This window comes from Peromyscus maniculatus, chromosome 19 (genome assembly GCF_049852395.1).
Source record: "Peromyscus maniculatus bairdii isolate BWxNUB_F1_BW_parent chromosome 19, HU_Pman_BW_mat_3.1, whole genome shotgun sequence".
Classification (NCBI taxonomy): Eukaryota; Metazoa; Chordata; class Mammalia; order Rodentia; family Cricetidae; genus Peromyscus; species Peromyscus maniculatus.
Genome location: NC_134870.1, coordinates 61,287,256 through 61,299,613, shown reverse-complemented (window position 1 = coordinate 61,299,613; position 12,358 = coordinate 61,287,256). Strand labels below are relative to the sequence as shown.

The window sequence follows — 12,358 nt, the reverse complement described above, 5'->3', positions numbered from 1 at the left end:
CTCTGTATATTAAAATCAACTTTGTGTCTACACTGATGTTGAATGCGCAAAAAGTGGAGAACTAGATACAGATAAATTAGCACGAAATGTTTGCAACATATAAAACGGAATCCATTTAGAGTGGGGTAAACATTACTTGAATTCATCCCAGTGACTTTTATTCATCTCTCTAAATGTCCTAATTCATTATTTAAAAGCTGAGCTTTTCAATTGATATTCTCTAATAGTTTTGAATGATACATTCATTGAAATGAGTTCACATGTTAGTGAGGTGTTCTCTAGTCCATAAGCACTTCCGAGTTCCTTATCCATAACAAAATGCTGCACCATAATGGACTCCAGTTTGATAACAGACTTGGTAAAAGCCCGGCAGTTCAAGGCCCATTCTAAACCACACCTTCCCTTTCAATGTTCATTTGCCAAAGTTGCTTTGTTCCCAGAGTCAGTCTCTTTCCATATGCTGCTTAGACAGGCTTTGCCAAGATAATGATGAAGTTTTAATTTAAAGATCAACAAGGCTCCCTGTGTAAGCTAGGAAATCCTTGGCCTCTCCATTTTGACGTTGTTGCCCAGCATCGCAGTAGTGCACAGGCAGAATCTTTTGCTTCTAGATCAGTCAATACAAATCTCTAAGGTCTTGCTTTCCAAATGTTTTATAGAACTTTTTAAGGCATAGTATGTGCCATATGAGAGAAAAACCAGAAAATCCTGACATTTGTTTTCTGTAATTATGGGACTACTGTGTTTAAACTGCATTTGTGATACGTTGTATTATTCACAGTTCTCTATTCTAAGGAAAAATTTACTTTCATGTGTTGCTGCTTCTGCAGAAAGAATTAACCAAAAGGAGAACATGGACATTGCTATTCTGTTGGAAATGCACAAAAGCAGCACACACCGAGGTTTAGAGGCCAATCCACTGATTATGATTTCACTAAGCCAGTCTGCTTCCTGGAGTGGTTTTGTTATGCTAATCTCATTTTTGCAATCATCTTTGCTTTGGACCATTTTCATAAGTCTCTGAAAGACGAGGGACTCTTTTATACTAAGTGTCTGAAGACAAAACAACCGAACAAAACTAAACAAAACAAAAAAGCAGCAACAGCTGTAAAGTTGCAACAGACCTCCTCGGTGTGTTCAATTCACTAGAGAAACTCCACAGTGCATGCACTCACCCTGTGAAGTGACCCAGACAGAGAGATCAAGAGCCCTGTCATTTAACACACTGGACACAGATGCAGACCACCCTACTCCCACCCAGAAACATGGGCCATTTTTTTTTTCTTCTTCCGAGTGAAGTGTATCATGAGGCCACTGGAGCCGTATAAAGCAACACTTAAAGGAGCCATTTAGGCATAGTTTACCCCACCCCCACGGCCCCTTCCAGAGAAAACTGAAGAAAGAAGGGAACCATACAGGCTACTAAGCTTATCCTAAATGAGCTTAATCCTTGGTTTTCCCCAACACACAAATGAGATGGTTTCCATGAAAATATATATATAAAAGACTATAAATGTGGAAGGGGATTTGTGTACGAAGATGATAGAACTAATTGTTTGGTCCCTAGGCCATGGACATACCCTGACTTTTGCTCCTTGGAGACTACTGGGCCTGCCTGAGAATCAGCATGAACCTCTTTCTGGTCCAGTAATAGTGCCTGCTTCCCTCACTTTCTGTTCTTCCTGTTTATACTTAAATATACTTCCAAAGAGAAGCATTCTTATTTTAAATGACTGCCCTGTTTAAATCACTGATAAATAGTTACTACTATATCACCCCATCTAAAAGGGGTAAAGCTATCCTGGCAACTGCTTGTCCCTGAAGGCAGCTTCATATTTTCTTTGCAATCCATCAGACATCTTTGACTTTATTATCTTCCCTTTATAAAGAATGTTTGCTCTTTATAGTTCTGGGGATGGACCCCAGTACCTCAAGCATGTCGGGCAAATGCTTTACCACTGAGCCACACCTCCACCTTGTTAGATACTTTAGGAATATAAATAGAGACATTTATATTTTTTTCTTCCTGACTCTTTCCTTCTTCCCTGTGCCTATTACCACATTCTCTTGTATCTCTGGCATTTAGAACTGGGTCTGACAACCGAGAGACATTCAACAATATTCCTTGTAAAAATAAATGTGTAAGTCTTTCTTGAGAACACAAGTGGGTGAAATGTAGAATTACCTACAGCTAATTCTTCTTCTTCTTCCTCCTCCTCTTCTTCTTCTTGTTCTTTCTTCCTCTTCCTCTTCCCTCCCTCCCTCCTTCATTCATTCATTCCTCCTTTTCTTCTTGTCTCTTTATACTTTTCCCCTTTTCCATGTGTAATGTCTTATTGGAGTAACTATGTATACAATGTATTGTACATATTTAAGTTGTACATTTGCCTAACTTATTATGGAGGGTACCTGTGAAAATTTACCATCATGAAGATACTGACCTCTTGATGTTTCTCTGTCCATTTTCAATTCTTGTTCCTCTACAGGCACCAATTTGTTACTAGAAAATCATATGGTATATTTTTATTTTACTCTGGCTTCCTTTTACTTAGCATAATAATTTGAGATTTTATTAGGGGTATGTAATTGATTGTTGGTGGCTTGGATCTTTCACAGGGGACAGCCCAGTATGTAGGTATGCCACATTTTATTTACTCATCTGCCAGTGGGCAATGTTTGTTTTGATTTTAGCTTTTGGCTCCTATAAAGATGTGATTTAAAATAACATAAAAACCTTCCTGGGTACAAAGAGCTTCAGTGTCCCTTCAGCAAAAACTAAGCAATTGAATGGCTAGATTGTGTGACAAATGTATGTTTAAGAAATTGTCAGTTTTCTAATGTGGTTTCACCACTTTTCTGGTCCTGTCAGGAGTACATGGATCAGTTCAGTAGTTCCAAATCTTCAGTACTGGCAGGCTCTCTAATTTCCACTATTCTAGAGTATTAGCCAAATTTTGTCCATCTTTGGGTATTCCCCTGATACCCAGTAAGTTGGAAATGCTTCCTAACAACTTTTGAAAATCATTAAGAGTCTTCAATCAATCTCTCCTTAGTTGTACCTTTTGGGGTCGAATTTTTTGTAGCTCTATCTTATATCCTAAGTAATTAATAGAATCTCCTCTTTGTATTTTTTTCAGGAGCAATTTGTAGTCCCCAGTGAGGCAAAACTTTTTTTTATTCTTTTAAATATGCTTTGTAATGTGTCTAACTTTGGACCAGCTAATAAGATATCATCCATATATTGATAAATTATGGATTGTGGAAACTTTACATGAATTATCTCCAATGGTTTTTGTACAAAGTATTGGCAAAAGGTAGGGCTGTTTAACATTCCCTGTGGGAGGACCTTCCATTGATATCTCTTGACTGGCTGGGAATTGTTATAATTAGGTAGGTACTGTGAAGGCAAATTTTTCTCTATCATTTTCCTGTAAGGGTATGGTAAAGAAACAGTCTCTTAAGTCTATAACTATTATAGGCCATTCTTTGGGTAGCAGAGAGGGCAAAGGCATCCCAGTCTGTGGGGAGCCCATCAGCTGAATTACTTTATTAATAGCTCTCAGATCTGTCAGCAAAAAATTTTTAATTACCAAACTTTTTTTAAAATAACAATACAGAAGAATTCCAAGGGCTGGTAGATTCTTTAATATGTTGAGCATTTAACTGCTCTTGAACCAGCTGTTCTAAAGCTTGTAGCTTCTCTTTTGTCAAAGGCCATTGTCCAACCCAGACAGGTTTATTAGTTAGCCATTTTAAAGGTAAGGCAGTTGGTACTTCTGAGAGTTCAACAGCAGTTGTGCTGTTTGTGTACAGCCTGAATGGTTGGTGACTGATTTTCATAGCATGCTATGATATTATTCCTAGAAACGTGCATTGGTCTGTATTTTTTCCTGAGAGTGTAGGAATTTTAATCTGGGTATTTCACTGTTGTAACAGATCTTGGCCCCAAAGATTTACTGCTACATTTGTTACATATGGCTTCAGCCTTCCTCTCTGTCCTTCTGGCCCTATGCATTCAACCCATCTCGAACTCTGTTTTATCTGAGATAGGGTTCTAATACCTAGAAGGTGGACATCTACCTCTTGAAGAGGCCAATTTGGATGCCATGATTTTGGTGTAATTATAATCACATCTGCACCTGTGTCTACCAGACCCTCCAGAACCAGGCCATTAATTTGAATTTTAAGTTTTGGTCTTTATTTATGAACGTCTGTCAAAATATTTGTTTTATTGTATTCTTTGGAAATTGTGATTCATCTATCAGAGCTATTTTTTCATCCATTGTAGTATCGGTTTTTACATTAGGCATTGGTTTATTCAGTTGTCCCGGAGAGGAATTTCTTCCACAGTGGCTGGAAATGTTTGTATCACATTTGATTTGGGGGCCTGCAAGAGGCCCCCTGAGGTGTTTCCCACCAGTAAAGGGTTGCCTTGTATATCTATTTTTGATATGTACTCGCTGGTCCAATGTTGGCCTTTGCCACATCTTCTACATAATCCAGGAGGTTGGGGTCTCCTGTTTGGACTATTTTTAGAAGTAGTATTACCTCTAGGAGCACCCCATGTACAGTTTTTACTTATATGACCTGGTGTACCACATTAAAACATTTGGTGCCATGGGGCCTTTTTTCACCTCTGGGATTTGTCTCTCCTATCCAAGCCTCATTACTGTAGTTAAGAGACTCAACACCATTAGTATACTGAATCCATTCTTCCAAAGGAGCTGATCTGACCTTTAATGGTGTAAGTATTCTTTTGCATTATGTATTAGCATTGTCAAATGCCAAGGACTCAGTTAATACTTTTCTTAATTCTTTATCTGACACAGCTTTTGTTATAGCTGTGTTCAGCCTTTGTAAAAAATCAGTGAAGGGTTCATGCAGTCCCTGAAATATCTTTGTATATACCTTAGTTGGTTTTCCAGGTTCTGGAATTTTCCCCAAAGCATTTAGAGCTGCTGTATGGCATAGGGATATTATATACTCATCATAATTGGCTTGTACATTCCTGTCAGCAAAACATCCCTCACCAAGTATTTGATCTTGGGAGATCACAAAACCTCTGAGTTTACCTTGTTGTTCTAAATTTCTTGCCTCTTCTCTCAACCAGCTTTTCCACTGTAACTGCTGGCTATATTCTAAAACAGCTGAAATTAACTGATACCAGTCATCTGGAATGATTCTACATGAGGTAGACCACGAATTTAACATCTGTCTTACATATGTGGAGTGTATCCCATATATAACTACTGCTTCCTTTATATTTTTAAAGTCCCTTGTTGAAATTGGTTGCAATGTATATGTCATATATGGCTCAGAGTGTGTATTACCTGCTGGCTTCTCATGGATGATAACAGGATAAGACATTATATGAGAGCCATTTGGAGATGTTACAACCTGTATGGTCTTACCCTTCTGCTTATTAGGTCTCTGAGAGTTTCTTCCAGGGCTTGCAGACAAGCCCCTAGGGTCTGTTCTAGGGAGTGAACCTCCTCTCTTGCAAGGGATTTCAGATTTCTCATGGAATCATGGAAGTTTTTATGTTCTTCAGAAACACATGATTCCATGGACCTTATCTTATCAATTAATGATAATCTTTCTTATATAGTGTCTGAGTAGCCACAACTTCACTCTGGAGAGTTAGTGTTCTATCCATTAAATACTCATATTTAATATCAATAAAATCAATTTTGGGTATAAGCCTGTTTTGTAAATCCTGATTAGCAGATTCCAGAGAAAGAATCTTTTTCTGAAAGCCTTCATTGCTATCTTTGAAAGTCTGTAAATCCTGGTTAGCAGATTCCAGAGAGAGAATCTTTTTCTGTAAGACTTCATTGCTATCTTTTAAAGCCTGTATCAGTCCCAATAATGACTCATCTTTGTTCTTATAATTAAGCCAGTGTTTGAACACTGTGTGAATTATTACGATGAATGCCAAAATGGTACAGGCCAGATATGCCTTAGGAAGGTCATATATTTCCAGGAAAACATCATTCATCATACAGGCAAAAAAGTTTTTAAATTCTTGTGAGGTAATGTTGTTAGCCATATTACAAGAATCACTCAAAATTTGTTAATCAGTTTTAAGGTGTGAAATTATCAAGTACTTTTACTTGAAATAAGACACTGGTTAGTCTATCTTACCTTTCCATGGTTTGGGGGGATGTAGTGGCACTTTTCAGCCAGCAGGAGGCATTGGTATCGCTCCAAAGCAGGTTCTGTTGAATGCCTTGGCTGGTGGCAGAGTGAGCACAGGCAGTAGGCAGTTCTTCTGGTGACTCCCTGGAGCTTCAGGGTGTGGAGAGTTCCAGGCTGCTCTAAGCCCCTCTCTGCCTCTATAGACAATAGATCTGCCAGCAGGCATGGCTCCAAGCCCTCTCTGTGCCTAAGTAGGGTGCTGCTGGAGGGACAGTGCCGTGTTTATTTTAACTAGGTGAAACTGTGGAAGCCTCAGGCTAGGGTGGGGAGCCAGCACTCAGGGAGAAGGGGGAATGCCTCACTCACAGCAGTTTTGCTGGTCTGGAGGCTAAACTTGCCGTGGAACTGAGACCGGATTAGCTCCTTTTCAGGAATGGAACTGTGTAGGATTTTCCTGGTTTTACAGAGCTCTGCAGGCGGTACCCTGCAGCTTCAAGTGCCCACCAGCCAGGAGGAAGCTGAGGGTGGGAGTCACCCAGGCCTTTGGAATTTGCCCTGCATTGGGCACCAGATATTGGTGAAATTATTAAGGCCACTCCAACGTGGTCAAAAGGGAGGTTTATTTTGTGAGGTAACTTACAAGTGAAGGGATAGTTTACAGGGTCTGGGAAAGGTGTAGAGCAGGTGTTCTCTGGAGAACTCTGCTCAGTCTACCTCCAGTGTCCAGGGTCCAGGAACCAAGAGAGCTGGTGTAGCTAGATTTCAGGTCTTCAGGGTCCTTTCTTCACCCCACCTTTTAGGCATGACAGTTACCGAAGCCTCAATGAAGGTTGGGACTTCCAGGTCAAAGCTGGAATGGCTACCCTCTACAGTTGAGTGGTTAGCTCCTAGTGATTTTAATTTGTCATTTTCTAACAGCTAATGTATTAAGCATCTTTTGTGTTTGTCTTTAATATATCTCATTTCATAAAGTAACTGTTGAATAATTTTTGCCTATTTCTATCATATTTTTATCCTATATTTTAGTAAGTATATAGTCCAGACTTAAAAAAAAAATCTATGCACATTGTGGAGGAGGGCTTCTCAAATTCCACAGCTGTGGTGGTTTAAATGAGAAATGACCCAGCCTGCCACCACAGTCTCAGACATTTGAATACTTGCTCTCTGGTTGGTGGCACTATTTGGGAAGGTTGCATTAATGCAGCCTTCCTGGAGGAAGCAGATCATTAGGGGGATGCTCTTTGAGACTAAGAAGGCTCTATGCCATCCAGTTCACTCTCTCTGCTTTGTGCGAGCTGTTCAAGATGTGCTATCAGCTTCCAGTCCCTGTTATTATAGCATCCCATTGTTATGGACTCTATCTGGAACTGTAAGCCCAAATAAACCTTTTCTTCTGTAAGTTGCATTGGTCATGGTGTTTTATCACAGCAACAGAATAGTAACTAAGACAATGGTTTTTTTTTTTTCTCTTTTTCTCCACCTCCACCTTTGGTTTGCTTAATGGTGCCTTCCAATGAACACTGATCTAATTTTAAGGAATCTAGTGATAATTTTTATTATTTTGTGGCTCCTATTATTTGTGTGATACTGTAAAATCATCCCTACTTTACTGTTGCAAAGATAATTCCTCCTAAAACTTTATTTCTGCTTTACATTTAGTATTTAGACCGATTGTCGTTTTAAATATGATCATTGTATATGAGTAACTATCAATGTTTTTCCCCAATCAGGAGTTCCCAATGTCTTTAGTAACACTAAGAAGAATTTCTTTCTCCCACATGATAGAATTTTACACTTTTGTCAAAAATAAATTACATATGAACTTACTTTGGATTTCTCTTTTCCATGAATTGATGTAATTTTTTCCTTTAACTGTTAATGTAATGAGTTTTGCTTGTTAACCTTATAATCATTGACTTTTAACTTATATTAATAATATTTTACTTTTCCAGCTTGGGTATAATCAACAAATTAAAAATGTACATATTTAAGATATATAACATAACATTTTGATATTCATAAACCATTATAATTATCACTATCAAGTAAATAAAAATATACATCACTTCATGTATATTTTGAAGATTTAGGAACTTCTCTCAGTTGATTTACTGTTTCTCAGATATCTGGAATCTAATAGTTTTGGGTATTAGAGTTCTCTGTACCAACTGTAAGAGATACAAAAGAAAAGTCTGACCTTTTCCTTTCTCACATGTATGCCTCTTCTGTTTCTTTTTCTGTTACCTTTCTTTTTCTAGCCATTGCTACAGTGTTTATAGGTAGTGACAGCAGGCATCTTTGCCTGTTTGCCCTGTTGCTGGAGGGTAGTTTTTCCTTATCATATATATAAGCTAAAAAGGTTGTCATGAATGCCCTTTATCACAATCAAAAAGTCCCTTTTGTAGCAGAAATCTTAAAAGTTCTTATTAATAAAATCAAACCTGAGCCAGGTATTGGGGTGAACGCTGGAAGATCAGAGAGACACAACAGGTCACAGCCACCTCACCTTGCCAGTTCCTCAGCTGATCCTGTTTCCTCAGACTGGAAGCCTCCGAGTCCTCATCCAAAATGAATCTCAGCTGAACTGCTGCTCAAAAGCCTGACAGCCAAATGCTTCTAGTTTCTGGTCTTCATGCCTTATATATCTTTCTGTTTTTGTCACTACTCCCTGGGATTAAAGGCTCACTTCTTAGGATTAAAGGCATGTGTCACCATGCCTGGCTGTTTCCAATGTGGCCTTGAACTCACAGACATCCAGAGGGATTTCTACCTCTGGAATGCTAGGATTAAAGGTGTGAGTACCACCATTTTCTGGCCTTTGTATCTAGTGGCTGTTCTGTCTCTGACCCCAGGTAAGTTTATAAGGGTGCACAATATTTTGGGGAACACAATACCACCACACCCTTTGATTCTGTTTTTCTAAGAATTTTTGTCAAAAATGAGCAAATTTCTTCAAGTACTTATTTACTTTTAAAAATAATCACATATCCTACCTTATTGTTGTATGTGGTAGAATATACTAGTTGATTTTCTAATGATAAACCAATCTCACATGTTTAAAATACATTCCAGTTTTCTAGGATGCTGACACTACTTTTAAAACACACCTTAGTTTTCTAGCTTAGGCCTTTATAATAGAAGGCAGACTAACAAGAAAACACACACACACAGTTATTTAAACTTTGCATCATATAGATACCTTCAGAAGCAAATGCAGACATGAATAAAGGGATAAAGCTATGAGTTCAATGGTAGATTTGATGATGAGGTAGATAGGGAATAACCTGCTTGCTCAGATCTTTTCTGTGACCCTGAGTCTTCAAAAGGCAATTTCTTTCTTCTTGCTATAAGAATGGTACTCCCCAAATGAGGATGACATAGACAAAGATGAGAAAAACCCTTCCTAGGTTTTGTTACTTGCTTCAGAATATAAAGGGGGGACATAAGAGTAATGTCCTGTTTCTCTATTTTCTCCTAGCACTTTCTTCCCCCACCCCAACCTGATCCCTCCTGTTCCCATCTCCACCTGACCTCCAGTTCACCTGTGAAATATATTCTATTTCCGCTCCCCATGGAGATCCAAATATGACTGATAAAAAGAGGGAGAGTCAGTGAAATAATTCCTAATGATCCTAATGATACTCTGCTATATTCATAAACCAGAGCCTAGCATAATCATAATCAGAGATGCTTCATCCAGCAACTGATGGGAGCAGTTGCAGATACCATAGCCAAATATTAGGCAGAGCTCTGGAAATCCTGCAGAAAAGGGAAAGTAAGGATTATAGGAGCCAGAGAAGTCAAGGACACCAGGAGAACACAATCCACAGAACCAACTAAGCAGTGCTCATAGGGGCTCACAGAGACTGAACCAACAATCAGGGAACCTGCATGGGCCTGAGCTAGGCCCTCTGCATATATTCTATGGTTGTATAGCTTGATGTTCTTGTGGAACACCAAACGGTGGGAGTGGGGGTCTGTCTCGCACTCTTTGCCTGCTCTTGGGACCCTTTTCCTCCTACTGGGTTGCTTCATCCAGCCTTAACATGAGGGGATATCCCTAGTCTTGTTATAAATTTGATATGCCACATATGGTTGATATCCCTTGGAGGCTCTTTTCTGAAGGGAAATGAGGAGGAGTGGATCTAGGGGAAAGAGGATGTAGCAGAGAAGGACTGGGAGGAGTGGAGGGAGGGGAAATGTCAATATATTGTATGAGAGAAGAATTAAAAAAAGTTATGCAACATTTCCAGGACTACAGTATCTGGATGGATTTATAAATACATCACTTTACCTCACCTGCACATGCCTTGAAATACTGAAAGGATAACACATATTGTTTACGGCACATGGACAGAGAAGCATCTTTCCTGAGAGGATAATCAAAGGACTAAAGGAAAGTTTCCTTTGGAGTGACTATAATGGCTAGTATTATGTCAACTTGACACAAGCTAGAGTCATCAGAGAGGAGGGAGCCTCCATTGAGAACATGCCTCCATAAGATCCGGCTGTAAAGCATTTTCTTAATTAGTGATCAATGTGGGAGGGCCCAGCACAAGTGGCTGGTCCTGATTCTATAAGAAAGCAGGCTGAGGAAGCCATGAGGAGCAAGCCAGTAAGCAGCACCCCTCCATGGCCTCTGCATCAGCTCCTGCCTCCAGGTTCCTGCACTGTTAGAGTTCCCATCCTGACTTTCTTCAGTGATGAACAGCAATAGGAAGTATAATCTGAATAAATCCTGTCCTCCCCAAGTTGCTTTGGCCTGGTCATGGTGTTTTATCACAGCAATAGTAACCCTAATAAAGACAATGACCCAGTATCTCTCTGTTTCTCCAACTGAAGCATGGTCTGCTTTCCTGAAAGTCAGTATTTCTACAATTAGAGTTTGTTTTAACTCATAGCACTCAGAAACCTCACCTTAAATGAAGGCAGGCATCAGAATGAGTACACTGTCAGAAAAACACCATGTGTAAAGTGGCAATTAATGAGGCAATTCCACGTACTTTATCTGATAGTCAAAAGGGGTTTATTTCGAGTTAATTTACAATAAGCAAAGGCAGTTGGTTACAGGATCCAGGAGAGATGAGGCCCGGTCCAACGAGGTTCTCTGGAGAACTCTGATTTGGTTCGAAATACCAGCATCCAGCATCCAGGATCACGAGGTAGCCAAGAGAGTGAGCACATACACATTCCAGGTCTTAAGGGGTCTCCCCTCAGCCATGGCCCAGGGTGAGGGGCAGATACCTAGCAGTTACAAACATTCCAGATCATGAATTATGATTCTTCCTGGCTGTAGACAGCAACCATTGTTCCACTGAACTGTACTATTTACATTTTTATGGAGATATGTGGTAGCAGCACTGTGTTCTATCCTTCTACCTAATTATTTTAGATAACATTTATATCAAGAAGAAAATAAGTAACAAAGTAAAATGCACCACTTGTATCATCTATGTGTTTATGTGTGAGGTTTTCCTCTAGCAATTGAACTTCTAAAGAACAATGATATGTGTCATAGTAAGATATTATTACATAAAGGCTCAATTAAAATACATCATTCATTCATACACATTGACATCCTTCTTTTCACATGTACATATAAAAACCACTATCAAAGCTCAAATCTGAAAACCTTAAAAGAGGTGCTTTAGTAAAATATCTTAGTATATGGATCAGGTTTTACTTTATTTTTTAAGTTGAAAGTAGAATTCATCTTTCATCATAGGAAAGTACCTGGTTTCTTAACTTAAGCTTTGAAAATGGGGGGGGGGCTTCTTCTCTCCAGCAGACATTTGTTGAATTGCCTGTAATATCACCTTCTTATAAATTGTATTGATGTACAATAAGTTACATTTAAATAAACATTGGCATGGTGTCGTTTTATCTTGGGAGGTGAAACTGCATTTCAAGGAATAAATAAGATCCTCATAGTCCTCTTCCATCAAAGCTTCATCCAGCCGGTTCACTTCCGTAGCCTGATCAGCATCAGATAGGGAGAAGCACCTTCAGACTTGAATTCACTGCAGAAAAGACAATATACATTATCAGAGCGGCACAAGGTCTAGTCCACTAATGCAATGACTATGCCATTATCATTCCCACCTCAACTGCCACCACACTGCGAAATCTGATCTCAGAGGTAGCCATTAATGTATCTATTCTGATGGAGTCCCCATGGGAGACAGTGAAATCACACTGGGAAGGCATTTATCATCCATCA

The 12,358-nt window shown here is 39.2% G+C and overlaps 1 protein-coding gene across 3 annotated transcripts in view; it reads right to left on the bottom strand.

The window, feature by feature from the left end:
• Positions 1-11,141: 11,141 nt before the first annotated feature.
• Positions 11,142-12,358, bottom strand: part of Ccdc68 (coiled-coil domain containing 68) — a 58,795-nt gene continuing 57,578 nt past the window's right edge. For all 3 annotated transcript variants that reach the window (XR_013046164.1, XM_076555452.1, XM_076555454.1), the window contains one exon: positions 11,142-12,158. Coding sequence is in view for 2 of the 3 variants with exons in the window: in XM_076555454.1 (XP_076411569.1) it covers positions 12,101-12,158 (58 nt within the window). In the remaining variant the exon portion in view is untranslated. The remainder of the gene's footprint in view (positions 12,159-12,358) is intronic.